The sequence below is a fragment of the Furipterus horrens genome, unplaced genomic scaffold (assembly GCF_987537825.1).
Source record: "Furipterus horrens unplaced genomic scaffold, mFurHor1.1.pri manual_scaffold_2, whole genome shotgun sequence".
Lineage (NCBI taxonomy): Eukaryota > Metazoa > Chordata > Mammalia > Chiroptera > Furipteridae > Furipterus > Furipterus horrens.
This window is the reverse complement of record NW_028327172.1, coordinates 106,346,250-106,362,734: the sequence shown is the minus strand read 5'-3', so window position 1 is coordinate 106,362,734 and position 16,485 is coordinate 106,346,250. Positions and strand designations below refer to the sequence as shown.

The 16,485-nt window shown below is 38.2% G+C and overlaps 1 protein-coding gene across 3 annotated transcripts in view; it reads left to right on the top strand.

Moving 5' to 3' along the window:
• Positions 1-16,485, top strand: part of FAM13A (family with sequence similarity 13 member A) — a 312,836-nt gene that overhangs the window by 156,739 nt on the left and 139,612 nt on the right. For all 3 annotated transcript variants that reach the window (XM_090266299.1, XM_090266298.1, XM_090266297.1), the window contains exon 7: positions 10,381-10,544. In XM_090266299.1, the coding sequence (XP_090122425.1) occupies positions 10,381-10,544 (164 nt within the window). The remainder of the gene's footprint in view (positions 1-10,380; positions 10,545-16,485) is intronic.

Genomic DNA, 16,485 nt, shown 5'->3' with positions numbered 1-16,485 from the left:
TTTTGCTTGTTTCCATTTGCGAGAAATATTATTTCTATCCCTTTCAGTTTCCATGTGCCTTTTGGTGTGAAGTGGTTATCTTGTTGACAGCATACATATGGGTCTTATTTTCTCATCCATTCAGCAGTCCTCTGTTTTTTGTTTGGAGCATTTAATCCATTTATATTTAAATTGATTATTGATAGGTACATAGTTATTGCCATTTCATCTATTCGATTATGTTCCTCTTTTTCCCTTCTTCTTAAAAAAAGTCCCTTTAAGCCCTGGCTGCTGTGGCTCAGTGGATTGAGCGTCAGCCTGCGAGCCAAGTGTCACTGGTTCGAGTCCTAGTCAGGGCATATGACTAGGTTGCACATCAGGTCCCCAGCTGGGGGCACAAGTGAGAGGCAACCACACAGTGATGATGTTTCTCTCCCTCTCTTTCTCCTTCCCCTCTCTCTAAAAATAAATAAATTAATAAACAAATAAGTAAATAAATATTTTTTTAAGTCCCTTTAGTATTTCCTGTAATACTGGTTTTGTGGTGATGACGTCCTTTAGCATTTTTTTTTTCTTTTTGGTCTGACTAGCCCTTTATTTCTCTTTCAGTTTTAAATGGTAGCGTTGCTAGGTAGAGTAATCCTGGATATAGGTCTTGCTTTACATCACTTTGAACATTTCATGCCACTCCCTGTTGAGAAATCAGCTGACAGTCTTATTGGGAGCACCTTGTAGGTAACAGTAACTGTCTTTCTTTAGATGCCTTTAAGATTACTTTTTATATCTTTAACTTGTGACATTTTAATTATGATGTGTCTTGGTGTGGACCTCTTTGGATTCATCTTCTTTGGAACTCTCTGTGCTTCCTGGATTTGTATGTCTATTTCATTTACCAACTTAGGGAAGTTTTCAATTATTATTTCTTCAAAAGTTTCTCAATCCCTTGCTGTCTCTCTTATCCTTCTATCACCCCTATCACATGGATTTGTTCCAGTTGATGTTGTCCCAGAGGTCCTTTAATTTAAACTATCCTTATTTTATTTAATTTTTTATTTTCTGCTCCTCTGACTGGGTGTCTTCTGCTACCTTGTCTTGCAAATAATTGATTCAGTCCTCTGCTTCATCTAATGTGCTGTTGATTCCTTCTAGTGTAGTCTTCATTTCAGTTACAGTGTTCTTCTCTTCTGGCTGATTTTTTTATGGTTTCTCTGTTCATTTTTATTCTGTTAAAGTTCTAAGTTCCTTAAACATTCTTATAACCATTGTTTTGAATTCTATAGCTAGATTGCTTACCTGAATTTTATTTCATTCTTTTTCTGGATATATCTTCTGTACTTCAATTTGGGGCATGTTTCTCTGCCTCCCCATTTTGGCTGCTTCTCTGTGTTTGTCTCTAAGTATCAGTTATGTCTGCTATCCCTCCTAGTCTTGGTAGGGTGGCCTTATGTAGTAGGTGTTCTGTAAGGCCCAGTGGCACAGTCTCCATACGTATCCCTTGTACGGGTTATTTGTGCCTTTCTGCTGTAACTGATCCTTGATTGCTTTTGGCACATTCATGGGTGGGGTTGACCCACAGGCTGGCTGGTTGTGAGGATTGGCCACAACCAGTGTACGAGCTGCTGTGTAGGGGCTGATCCCCAAAAGCATAATTTGCCTCAGCAGGCTCTGGTGCCTTCCAAGACTTTTTGGGGGTGTGCTGCTTGTAGAGTTAATCAGGTCTGAAGCTAGCCTCTATGTGTTGATTCTGGTGCCTCTTAGGAGGGACTCCTGTGCAGATCAGTGACATACTCTGCCTGTGACTAGCCCTGGACTACCTATTAAGAGCTACAAAGTGATTCATGGTTGGTAGCTGCCTATGCTGGGCCTCATTGTGTGTATGCGAGGCCAAGCTGCATGCCAAGGCTGGCTGCCACTAGTTCCAGGCTTGGGCAACATCATCAAAAGGCTCAAGGCACCCTAAGACCTTCTGCCACCTACCAGCTGCCCTTTAGCCTCAGCCTCTGGTGATATATAATTTGCATGACTCAGTGTACCACATAAAGGTGAGTGGTAGTCACAGGTTAATAGAGATAATAACTTGACATCAGTACTGGGTTTGAGGCCACTGAACAAAAAGTCTCAGGATACCTAAGGCCAGCCATGAACTCCTGGTGGCCTGTGGACATTTGCAGTGAGGTGGGATCTCAGGGCCTCATCAGGGTAGAGCCAGCAGAGTTCACCAGGTTAACGCAGGTTAGGATTTGGTGTGTAGAGGGAGTGCTGAGCACAGGAACTGTGATGCCCATCAAGCATGTGGGGAAATGGCCTTCATCCTGAAGTCACACAACTCAGTCTCTTTCTTTGTGTCTCTGGTACACCCCTGAGCCTGCCTGGCATTCCTTAAGAGTTTATTTAAGAAAGACTGCAACAGAGGCCCAGGTTGGCCACCACTGGCAGAGCCCAGTGCTGAGTAAGGCAGGTCCTCAGAAAGATGATAGAGTGGAGCTAGTGTAGGTCCCCAGGCTAATGCTGCAGGGCCCAGTGCAGAAACACTGGTGCTGGTCTTCCATGCAGAGGAAACAGCTCTTGCCCTAGAGCCATGCAATTCAATCTTTTCTTGAGGGTCTCTGGCATCCCTCAAGGTTGTCCAGAATTCTTCAAGAGTGCTTTTAGAAAGACTAATGCAGGCCTAGGCTGGTTGGTGCTGGCAGAGCTTACAGCCAAGTGTGAGCTCAGTAAGGCAGGGCCTCTGGTGGGGATTGTACTCAACCCAGGAAAGATGCTATCCTTGGGCACTGCTGGAGCGGTCAGCACAGGGACCTTGGTGGCTGTCCCTCATACCCTCTCCCTGAAGTCACACAACTTTTTCTCTCCACTTCTAACTTTAGCGCTCTCTGAACTGTTGTTCTTCTTTTGGATCTCAGGGTGGGTGCCTGCAAGTAAGATTTTGTGCATTTCTTCTATAAAAGGGTACCTGGGCTTCCAGCAGCCTTCTTTCTTACCTGGGCAGAAAAAATTTTGGCTGATTTTCACAACCAGTTATTATGTGAGCCTTTCTTCCTGGCACTGGTGCTCTGAGCTGGGGAGCCCTACATGGGTTTGAGCCGCCTCGCTTCTGCTTGGAGAGGCGGTGCCTCCGCAGCTGAGATATCCCTCCAGGTTCTCAACTGCCACAGGTGGATGTAGGACCACCCATTTTGCATTTCTACTAGCCTCTATGTGGCTTCTTCTGTATATTGTTAGTCATAGATATTTTGTTCAGCTAGTCTTCAGATGGTTCTCCTGGTTCATTGTTCTATAATTTAGTTCTAATTTTGATGTGGTCATGGGAGGAGGTGAGTGCAGCTTTCACCTACTCCGCCATCTTTGAGTAAAACTAGAAAGAAATTCGTGAAAGCCTTATTCTATATTCTTAAACTGCTCAGTTTACCAAGTAACTTTTTGCCTAAATTGTTTCCTGAGGTCAGGGACTCAAAGGCATGACTTTGTAAGATGGCACTTGGAACTGTGCAGATATTCATATAAAAGGCCTTACCTTACTCCCATGTATACATTTATCTGTGAGAATCTTTAAAAAGGTGAGACTTCCTTGAGCCCAAGTCCCAAGACAAATGCCTCTTCTTGGGGCTGCATAGTCCTAGTAAATGTTGTTTCTATACCATAAACTTAGACTCTTCCCATTTCTGTACCATAGCTATTTTTTTAACTGACTTACACTTTTTGAAACTGAATATAAATGTTTTAAAATAATAGTAACATTTACACACAGAATTATCATTTTTTTTAAATGCTATCAACATTTCAGTGTTTCTGTGATATCATTAATTGTCATTTATTTGTTCATTCATCATATAAAAATGTAAGGGTTGCCTATTATTTGCTAAGTGCTGTTCTAGGATGCAGGGCTACTGCAACTAACAAAACAGACCGCAATTTCTGCTGTGTTGGGACTTACCTGTTGTAGAGGAGAGAGGACATGAGAAGGGAAAAGTTGAGGAAAACCAAGTGCTAATGGGCTTGTTACTTGTTTGGGTTGCACTGTGAACCTCTAATTGATCTGAAAGCTTATATTTCAAGGTAAACATTTTTTTTTTAATTGTGAAATTTCTTTTCTCATGTGAGTAATTTTTTTAAAAAAACTAAGTCAAACTGATTTTATGCCAAGGTGCAGATTCACCCTAAAACTTAGTTCAAGATGAGATCTTAGTAGGTCATGACTTTTCACATTGACCCATTTTTACAAAAATAAAAATCAAGGAGCAAGAAAGAGAAAGGTATGTACAAGAAACTAATCCTCCCCAGTCAGGGCACATGATTAGGTTGCACGTCAGGTCCCCAGTTGGGGGCACTAGTGAGAGGCAACCACACAGTGATGTTTCTCTCCCTCTCTTTCTCCTTTCCCCTCTCTCTAAAAATAAATAAATAAACAAATAAATTATGTTTAAAAAAAAAAAAAAAAAGAAACTAATCCTCAAAAGTCCCTAAAGCATATTAATAACTTTCTCAGGGGAAAACAAAAAACAAAAAAACGGGAACATTAATTAGCACTGTAGCTGGCACATAATAGATTGATCAAATTATTAGGAGAATTGCAGCTGTTTAGAAAACAGGCCTCACCGCTGAAAAGCAAAATTAAACAGTTTTGGACAAAAACAACCTTCCTTCAAAGTTAGGAGGTTTAAATTTTTTTTTTTTTTAACTAGAAATGCCTACCCTTTTTAAAAAATCAGAGCTAAACATCTCTTTTTTGTTATTTTGTTATTTCACCATTTCTTATGAAGAATACAAGTTTAGTTTGAAAAAAATCAAGAGGCTTTACCCTCTTTTATACAAATGACAAGTGCAGGAGAGAGAGGGTCAAGCATATGAGGATGTCTAATGAACTTTATTTAGAACGTATAAATGTTAAGTCAATTTTTCTGCTTTCTTCCTTCTTTCACATCCTTTCTTCATCATTTGAGCCTGAGTATAATATTTTCCCCTATTCTAATCAACTTTCAAAGTACTTGGTGATGGAAAGAACGGATTTAACAGATTTTGTAACTTCAAAATACAAGCTCAGTAACTGACCAGTGCTTAGGATGACTCCTAGAAACAAAACATTAGTTTGTTATGCTTAAGCTTTAAAAATTTATTATTAATAATAATAATTTTAATTGTTTATTTTCTATTGTATTTTTTGTATTACCATTTATCCCCCTTATACCCTCTTTCACTTCACCCACCCTTCCAATCACCACAGTGTTGTCCATGTCCAGGAATCCTTTTTCTGCTTTGCTTGATCCTCCCATCCTCCAACCCCCTGCCCCCCAGAGCTGTCAGCCTGCTCTCTATCTATGAATCTGACTATTTTCCTTGTTAGTTTAGTTTGCTCATTAGATTCCTTATATTAGTGAAATCATGACTGGCTTATTTCACTTTAGCATAATGGTAAATTTACACAATGGAGTACTACTTGGCTGTGAAAAAGAAGAAAATTTTACCCTTTGTGACAGCATGGATGGATCTAGAGAACATGATAATAATAATTTTTAAAAATATTATTTACTATTTCATAAAAGCATAATTATTATTACAAACTTTTCTGCAGTTGTTGATTCGTGTGCACATTACTTTTCTGGGAAAAAGCATAATAAGTGGAACACCCCCTCACCTATACCTACACAAAGGAAAGAGAGCCACAAATTTCAGGGAGCCAGGTCCCCGTCCAGAAAATTGAGTCCCTCCTGCTTCGGATCTACCTGCCTTTCCCTTATTCTAGTTCTGCAGGGCAGACAGCTCCTGCCAGCACTCGCCCATGAGACAGTAGGCCTCCACCTATGGCTTCCTGTTGTGCCCTCAAGGTGACAGACCATATGGATCAATACTAAGTCGAGGAACATTATTTTTTATGACTTTATTATTTTTAGTCACATCCAGGTATTGGGAAATGAGAGCCGAATATCACCAACATGTTTTTCAGGTGCTGGATTTTTGGGGATTTTTGTTTGTTTGTTTAATCTTTATTGTATTTTTTTTCCATTAACATTTAGTCCCCTTATACCTCCCTCCCCCAGCTTTGTTGACTTTTAAAGATGAGATCGTCTTAAAACATTAATAGGGTTGACTGTAACAGAATATGTTTTTTGGCCTTTGACATTTATTCATGTATGTTTTAAGTATGGTGATGATCTGAGTTTTATTGAAGGAATATAGCTATCTCTATACATTTTTATTGCTAACTGAGCTCACACTATATTATATGTCATAGCAAAATTATTTCACTGTTTCATTAAAAACTTTGTAGACATGTTAATAACTGAATAATCTTTCATAATATAGATGTGTGCAAATTACCCATTATAGTAATTTGGCTATTTAGAATGCTTACATTTTTGCCTATTACAGATAAAAATATGATGAACATAGTTTTCATATAGTTTTGTCCTGATATCTGACTTTTTTCCTGAGATCATTTTCCTAGAATGGTTCAGGGGGCACCAGAAAGATAAAGTTATGGAAAGTTTTAACTACCAATGCACAAAAGAAAAAAAAAAAGAATAAAATGAGTTCCATTATGGGCTGAAATATGACTTTTATCTAAAAATGTCTTTACTTCTTGAAATTCTAATACTTACCATGAAACCAAGTATAGAGAGTAGTAGTAAGCACAGGCACCAAGGCCTGATTATCTGGGTTGTACTTGTAGCTTTTCCAACAAGTCACTGGAACAAATAACTCAAACTCTTTATTCCTCAGTTTCCTCATATGTGAAATGGTAATAATAAAATAATAATAGCCTCCATCTCTTAGGGTTGTTCTGAGAATTAAATGTTGTGAAAATTAATTTATGTAAATCTCTTGAAAACATGGCTGGCACAGAGTAAATGCTTACTAAATGTTTATTTATAATAGCACCTAAGAGAATATTTTCTAATTTTATATTGTCAAGAATTATTCTTTTGTTTCCATTCCCATTGCATCTCGTTTAAATTCCTTCTTAATCAGACTATCCCATACCTGCAAATACATGCATGGAATGTGCTCTTTTTAAGATTTCTGGAATTGTTAGTATTTTAGCTGTACACATAAATCACACAGATTCTTATCTCAAATAGCCAGTGGCAGAATTCTTCTGAGAAAAATGTTTTTCATAGATGGTTTGGGGTGTTTTAGATTTTCCACCTTCAAGCAGTAAAGTTATCATGAAGAAAACACTAAAATTAAGAAACAAAATGTGGTGTGAATTACTGGGTATCTTCAGTAGAAAGAGGGGGCTAGTCACCCAATCAAAACCCTGGACTAGTAGCCATTTTCCTACCATGACCACAACATTATGAGGAGGCTGCAGGTGGCTCTTCCCAAACACATTCACTTCTTTTATTACAGTAAGGCTTTTAGCCCTATTTGGAATCCCTGCCCAACAGAGCTTAGTTCAATCTCATGATGCACTAATGTCACTTGCCTAGAAAAGGCAGGCCTAAGTGCCTTGCTTGGCCCATTCCTGCTAAAAGTTGATCTTGACCCATTACATCTTAACATGCCAATGGCAAAAAAAAAAGAAAAGAAAAGAAAAGGAGGATGAAACTGGATGAAAAGTATATCGAGAAGAGTTGCCTCAATACAGATTTCTTCTTACCATTTTCTTAAAGCAGGGTTTTTCAACTTCAGCTCTGCTGACATTTTGGGCCAAATAATTTATTTTTTTATGGTAAGCTGTCCTGTGCATTGCAGAATGTTTAGTCACATCCCCGGCCTCTGCCCACCAGATTCCAATAGCACGCACCCTCACTCCGGTCATGACAATCCAAAAAGTCCAAAGACAAAATTGGCTCCAAGTGAGAGCCACTGCTTTAAAGCCACACTGTAATTACATGTTCCCTGTACCCTTGGGCTTGGCTGACTGGTGCCATTCTCCTTCTCAGAGAGTTCTGAGTGCCACCTCACAGTTCACCACTAAACTGCATACAATCCGAGATGGACACCCAGAAGCATACAAATAAATCTCTCCCTTCTACTACTTTATAAGGCCAAGGCTAAAATCATGTGTTCCTAAAAATCTCAATTCCAGATACAGTAAAGAAAGAGATCTCGTCCTTTCTCTCAAAGTTAAGACATTCGTATACCAAAATTAATTACATCAGTAAAATAACAGGTTTTAAAATCACTCTTCATTTTTTCTAGTAATTTCTATAGTGAAAATGTATAGTTTCCAAGGTGCATCTTCAAGAATATTTCATTAATCACCTTTAAAAATGTACATTTCCTTAAAAATATATGTATGTATTCCACACTTATAATAGTCTCAGAGTTACTGAGCTACTTTTTTCCTAACAAAATTTGTAAATAACCCATAAGCTTTGTGTGGTATTTTCAGGTTCTGTGCACAAGCTGAATTCTTTGTACTACTTTGGTATATATTAATAATGAGTTTATATTGTAAAATTTATGGTTAATGACAACCACATCTAACTTATTTATATAGAAATTAAATTATCACAGAGATACATTTAGATTGATGATGTAAACTGACAAAATGGAATCAGCTACATATTCCTTTCTTACCTTAGAATAGTTCTCCTTTATATAAATTGTTGAATTGGATTTAGAACCCAGAACCTAAAATGTCATGTTCTTATTTTAACACTACGAAATTCAGCCAAACTACCTTTATACTATTTGTTTTACTATTGAGAAAATTAAGTCTGGATGTGAGACTTTTTTTTTTTTTAAGTAACTAGTTTGAAATGTTATTGCTTTTTCCATGTTTCAATTAATTTCTATGTCTATTCTTATGAAAAATCATCACAGCAAAAGGAGCCTCTTTATGAGCTATATAATAACATATATTTGTACTTTTCACACTCTCTTGTTATTTATATAAATATTTCTTTTAGAGGTAATCTTGGCAGGTATCTCTATGAACTATAGTTATAATATTTAAATTTTTCTTCTTTCCTTGATTTTCATGAGCTTATAAATGCTCTATAGAGCGATGCAACCAAACTATTAATTGGTAATCATCAGATTTGGACAGAATTGACATGACAATAAAATGAAAGCTAGCTTTTATTGCATATTTGCTTTGTGCTAAGTTTTAAATTTTTGCTAAATTATTTTTTATATTTTATGTAATCCTCCTAGAGATATGAATTTTTATATATGTATGTACATAATTGTCTCCATATTATTCTAGCCTCTTGGTCAGTCAGTATATTGGGACTATCTGGTAATTGAAACTTGTGTTGTGTGACAATAAGTATTTACTAATGGGTTCAAAACATTGCTAGACTCTATGGTAAAAATGTTAAAAATAATAACATAAAGAAGAGGAAGAGAAGGAAGGGATGGAAGAGGAGAAATAGCAAGAAGATGAAGCTGTAATCTCTGTCTCCAGAGATCTGGTTGAGGTCATATGATCTAGAAAGTTAGCATAATTATGAACTAAGATTAAGGTATCAGATGACATGTAATAAAGTATAGATTGTGTTATAGGAATTAAAATTTTGAAAGTTCATTAAGACTGGAGGTTTGTTGGAGACGCTCTATGGGTAGTGCATTCTTATCTCAACTTCAAAGAAAATTAGGGTTTGGTTTGCTCTTACACAATCGATGCGTGGCCAGTGATGAACTGATGTCATTCCAGGTAGAAAGACCAGCATCCTAGAGATGAGTTGATCCAAGGGTTTGAAATGTTTCTACAATTCTGCATGGTTCATATACATTTTTAGGAAAAGAATATTGGTTGTATTCACATTCTTTATCATATATAATATGAGAGCATGAGAGTCTATCTGGGTTTGGAGGGAGAAGGTAACCTCAGAGATGGTGTTTGTGTTGCTCATGATTTAGAGATACAAGAGAAATAAAAGGGTTGTGTTTTTCCTATTTATTTCCTTAATTAAAAAATATTATATCATAATTTTCTCTACAAAGAAGATTACAACAGAAATTATTAACAAACTGGTTTGTAGTTTGCTTGTTGGTAATAAATATTTCCAGACACCTTTCTGACATTGGTGTTCTTTACTCATTGATGCGCAGTCTTTTTTTTTCCTGCCTCTTTCTATTTTTCATTTCCTTCACTCCAGGTTGCAGTCTGATATACTCTTATAATCTCTCATTACATAGAATTATTATTCTAAGGAGTATTAGGCCTGAGGAAGATTTGTATCAGAATCCAGGAAAGGGGTATGGGCCATATATGATTTGAAGGTTACCCTTGGAACTATTGGTATCTCCCCTCACTGTGCCCTTTTGTATATAAGAATTTTATATGTATTTAAAAATTCATACCTAGGTTGATAATTTTGAAGTGTTAATACATTAGATTATTAATAAAATAAATTGTAACAATTTGAAGGATTTTTAAATTCCTCTTTCTTTTTAATTTAATTTAATTTTATTTTATTTTATTTTATTTTATTTTATTTTATTTTCTAGATCCCAAAGTCCAAGAGTGAGGGATCTATTCAGGTCTACAGTTTACCACAACCAGAGCTATCTGATGGAGTTCCTCAGTTCAGCCTGCAGCTAAGTCATAGAAAACCCTGCTGGGATGACATGAATTCAGCAGAGGACATTTGTGGGGCCAAGTTGGTATCCAGGTTAGCATGTTTCCTTTGTTTACATGTTGTATGTTGCATTCTTTATTCTGATGTATAGGCCCACATAGATAGATATGTTTGTATTTATTACCACTGGGGTCAACAGGATGCAGATCAGTAAAAGTATTTAAAATTCACTATTAAATTTTGAGAATATTCTGACCAATAATTCTTATCACAGAAGCATTCTGGGTTTGTTATATTTTATTTCTGTATTAAAACAAGTTATGTCCCTGACTGGTGTGGCTCCCTGGATTGGGCATCATCCCACAAACCAAGGGGTCACCAATTCAATTCCCTGTCAGGGCACATGCCTGGGTTGTGGGCCAGGTCCCCATTTAGGGACATGTAAAGGGCAACTGACTGATGTTTCTCTTGCACAGCCATGTTTCTGTCCCTTTCTTTCTCCCTCCTTTTCCCCTCTCTCTAAAAAAATAAATAAATAAAATTTAAAAAAAAATTATGTGATCAGTGGGACCATGCTAGGCTTACAGTGAAAAGCTGGAAGAGTTATGCCTTTTCACAGTACATACAGTGGCCAGTATTATCTGCAGTTAAAGTGGACATCAGAGTTGTTACTAGAACCAACTCTCAGAAACAAATTTTGAATATTGCCTTTTAATCATTATGTTGCACAAAACAAACTTTGTTGTTATACTTGAAAAAGGCATGTAATTTTTAAAAAATAAGTAAAATGGAGTCTAAAATCTTATTTATTCATAGCACAAAGAATTCTCCATTTTAAGATTTTTAAAATTTTTTATAACTTAAAATCTATTTCTGAAATTTAAAAAAATTTTCATTAAAAGACAGAGAGCTCTAAATAATTGAAAGACATTTAAGCCATTAAATAGGTAAATAATAAAGAGTTACCACTTTGGATTGCTTTATAGAAGAGATGGAATTTTAGTTGGATTTAAAAGATGAAGATAATTTAAATTGGAAGAAAAAGAAGACAAGGCTCTTATAGATAGGCCTAGTTAGGAGGTGCAGTGGGTGTTTGGGAAATACCAGACAGGTGTCACATAAGGAAATATTTGGAGATAGGCTAGGAAGGTAAAGTGAGGCCCGGCCATTGAGGACCTTGAATGCCAGCTAGAATTATTTTTATATTCAGTCTTCATGAAACACATGTTCAGCACTTAACCTCTGGTTCCAGGAAGTACTTGAGAACAGGGGATGCAGCAGTGAACAAAGCCAACCAGGCCCCTGTGTTTATGGCCCTTATGTTCTGGTGAGGGAGGCCACAGCAAGGCATTTAGAAAAAATAGGAAAAGGCCTGTGAAGAAGGTCATTTTAGCTCTGATAAATGGGGGCATTGAGAAACCAAAGCAGGTTCATGTGATAGACTGACTCAAAGACAATTTTAGTTTGAGTAGGCAGGGAAGGTCTGAACTGAGACATGAAGGGGGAGTAGGAGAAAGGCTGTGAAGATCAAAGAAAGGCATTTTTACACAAAAGAACTGAAATAAGGAAACTTGGCTTCAGCCTCCAGGGTATAGGATGCCAGTGAGAGTTCCACCTGGGGAGGGATCCATGATGGGAACCATGGTTGGTTGGTGTATCAGAAAAAGTAAGCTTCCATCAGTGTGCAGATCTATGGGAGAGCAAGAGTTTGGAGGTAGTTATGTTGTCGGTTCCTTCCACAGTTGCTAATTTTTACTGAGATCTTGTTATGTGGTACTTACCTGCTGGTTGCTGGGGATTCAAAGGAGAGACATAAGTCCTGTGTTTAGGGGAACAGAGAACAGGTGGATAAAAATTTAATAATTATCATTAAATACATCTTTACTAAGTGCCTATTATGTACCAGGCACTGTGAAGTGGGCTGGTGAGGAAGTCATAAATAAGACTCGGGTGCTCTTCTTAAGAACCTTGAACTGTAGTCCCCAGGCTGCTGTGTGAGGACAGAGGAAAGGCACAGACGATGTGGGCAGATTAGGATCAGAGAAGGGTTCAGAAGGAAAGGAACTTCTGAAGTAAGGCTAGGAGATGAAGTAGAAGTTCACTGGGCAGGGAAATCAAGATAAGGGTGCTCCTTATCTGGGAAAGAAAACCCAACATGTACATGCAAGGACATGCAGGGCAGTGAGGATTACTCGGAGGAGAGCAGCAGGTGCAGCAGTGGGTTCAGGACATCTGGAGGTCAGAATGGAGGAGAGGCTGAGGTGGTTTAAGAGACTAAGTTAAATAGGTCTGATCATATAGCCCATATTAAGGAATCTAGATTTTCTCTTGAAAATGATGAGGAGTGATGGCAGAAATATATGCACGAAAATGATATAAACTTATATTTTATAAAAAATCCTGTAGCAACTATGCAGAAGGAAAGTTTAAGAGAAGTGTAAGAGGTGCTGAGAGAGCAACAAAGAGGCCCTGAGAAAATCCAGCGCAAACTAAGAGGCCCCGTGAAGTCACTGTCGTCACTGAGGACAAGGAGATGTGGACAAGTCTTGGTGCCTTTTGTAAGAAAAGGGAGAAACAGAGTGCTGCTTAGTGGAGTTTTAGGGTTGTTTTGCTTCATTTTGGGGTATTATAATAGTGTTCTAATGAATGAAATGTATGCAGGTTTCTAAGCACAACAAGTAGAGTTCATTGAGAGAAAGAAGCTGATGTTACAGGCCAGAACGAGGACTTCTAGGACAGAGTCCAGAGACCAGGTAGTGACTCCCTGAGCAAAGCAGGTAGGGCACACACTGTGCACAGTGAGGGTGTCTTCACATTGTAGCCTCCGTGAATGAGTGGACTCCTGGTCTTGTGCAATAGACAAAGAACTGGCCTGCTCCTCAAAGGAAGGGTGTGATTAGTAGAACAAGCCTTGGTCAATGAGAAACTCTTTAGAAAAGAATAAAGGGCACAAATACAAACCATGGGAACTTTTAAAAGTTTCCTTCTCAAGTTTAAAAACCAGTGTCAAATGGCTGGCTAATAAGAGCTGGTGTAGATGTTATCTTCCCAAATTAGTTTGTAAAGAATTATGCCAGAAACTCCTGAACTTAAATAATGAAAAGAAAATTTCAGATGTTGTTTATATCATTCTTACTCATTGAGTCAGAAATGAAGAAAAGTTTCCTGCTTTTAACAGTAACAAGAAAAGAGCTTCCTGTTTGGAGAATGATATACAAATCAAGTGAGACTATGAAGAGAAGGCTAAGCTAACTTGACTCTAGCCACTCTTGGCTCCTCTGGTCAGCATATCCCCTTTAAAACAAATGTATATTAGTGTTTATTAATTTCCTATGTACTTACCACGTTTTATAAAGTACAACCTTTAAGGACCAACTCCTTCACACTCAGCAACCTTACAGGTTTAAATGGAACAACACTCCTTGCTACCTGCCATCAAGCAGACGATCCTTCAGCTACTTGTCTATCCAAATCAGTTGTATCTGTGCAGAGATTTTTACTTTTTGTACATCTGTTAATTGATTGTGAGACAAATCATCAAAAGACAAATGGAGATAATTAAAATAATTTTAGTTAAAAATAAGTTTTAAATCATAGATATATCTTTGCAGTAACAAAATAGATATTATGCCAATTTTTATTTCAAAAATGAACATATGAAGCTGTTACGATTTAGAGTTACTTTCAAGAACAGGTTATTGGTTAGTTTATAAATTTAAATTTATATTTAAATTTAAATTTCTCAAAACCTTTTCTTTAAGGAAGATTCCACGTTTCTCTTTAACAGTTTATTAGTTGCACTGATCTTAAACACAAAGGTTGGCAGTGTGTGCTATGTATATTATTATGCCCCTGTTCTCTAATACAGTGTTTACTTTGGCTTCCCAACTTTGTTTCAAGCAATTGTCAAGAGCAATTAGCTGAGCTTTCCCTGGTATTCACTTTTTACTTGTTTGTTTTTTCTTTTAATTATACTTATTGATCATGCTGTTACAGTTGTCCCAGTTTTTCTCCTTTGCACCCCTCCACCCAGCACCCCTACTCCCTCAGGCAATCTGCCCCAAGTTCATGTCCATGGGTCATATGTATAAGATCTTTGGCTACCCTAGTTCCTGAATTGTACTTTACATCCCCAGGGCTATTCTGTAACTATGCATTTGTACTTTTTAATCCCCTCACCTTTTCACCCATTTCTTCACAACCCCCGTCCCAACTGGCACCCATCAAAATATCAAAACCCTATCCGTTTCAATGATTCTTTCTCTGTTCTTTTTTGCTTAGTTTTTTAGATTCAACTGCAGATAGATATGAATTTATCGCCATTTAATGGTTCATAGTTTTGATCTGTTTTTTAAAGTATATTTTATTATGTTGTTACAGTAGTTCCAATTTTTTTCCCTTTGCTCCCCTTCACCCAAAATCCCCCTTCTCTCCAGCAATCCCACCCCCTCTTAGTTCCTGTCCATGGTCATGCATATAAGTTCTATGGCTTCACCCTTTCCTATATTACTCTTAACTTCCACCTGTCTCTTTTGTACCAACCAATTATGCTTCTTAATCCCTGAACCATTTCCCCATTTATCCCCCTTCCCCTCCCAGCTGATAACCTTCCAAATGATCTCCATACCTATGATTCTGTTCCTATTCTGGTTTTCTTAATTGGATTGTGTTTCTATTTTTTAGATTCAGTTGTTGATAGTTGTGAGTTTGTTGTCACTTTAATGTTCATAGTTTTGATCTTCTTTTTTTTAAATAACTCCCTTTAACACATCATATAAGGGCTTGGTCATGATGAACTCCTTTAGCTTTACCTTGTCTGGAAAGCACTTCATCTGCCCTTCTATTCCAAATGATAGCTTTGCTGGATAGAGTAATCCTGGTTGCAGGTCCTTGCTTTTCATCACATTGAATACTTCTTGCCAGTCCCTTCCTGCCTGCAAAGTGTCCTCTGAGAAATCAGGTGATAGTCCTATAGGCACACCCCTGTAGGCAACTCACTGCCTCTCTCTTGCTGCCCCTAGGACTCTCTTTTTATCTTTCATCTTTGACATCTCAATCATGATGTGTCCTGGTGTGGTCCCCTCTGGGTCCAGCTCGCCCGGGATCCTCAGTGCTCCCCAGACCTGTATGTCCATCTCTTTAACAAAATTTGGGAAGTTTTCCTCATTTTTTTCAATTCTTACTTCCTCATTCGCACTGATTGACTCTTTTTTTCTTCCTTATGTTCCAAATCATTGATTTGAATTCCAGTTTTATTCCCTTCACCATTGGTTTTGTGTGGATTTTTCTTCCTTTCACTTAGCATAGCCTTCACTTCTCGTATGAGTTTGCCATACTCAAGCATATCTGTCAAGCCTGTGAGCATCTTTATCACCAGTGTTTTGAATTCTGCATCTGTTAGGTTGTCTTATCTCATCATTTGTTAGGTTGGCTATCTCTTCATCACTTTGTTCTCCTACTGGAACCTTGATCTGTTCCCCCATTTGGGCCATACTTCTCTGTCTCCTCATTCTGACAGGCTCCTGTGTTTGTTTGCCTTCGTGTCCCAGGTAGAGCTGTCACTCCTGTTATGTTGTAAGGGGCGGAGCTTTAGGGATTTATTAGTACAGGGTGACCTGTTTCACCACGTTTGGTGCTGTATGTGTGGGAGGGGTCCAAGAGGGAGCAATGCCGCCTGCCCCGCACTCACCCCTTTTCCAGGCACCTCTCCCACTTCAGCTCTGGACTGGCACCCCTCTAGTGCTGCCCTGGCTATCGTTCCCAGAGTGGGTGGGTCTGTAGATGCTCTAGGACTGTGGGGGCCTTTTAAACAAGCAGACTCTGCTGAGAAACCAGCAGTTTCTGCCTCCATCCCAAACCCCACTGGTCTGCACAGTCAGAAGCAATGAGGCTTGGTTTTCCCTGATGCTGGAATTATGAGCTGCGAGGTCTGGTGAGGAGCTGGGAACGCTCCCCAGGTGTCCCTCCTGACTTTTTAAAACATGTGACACACTTTCTGCCAGCCTGCCACTGCTACCGCTGCTGCTGCCACCAC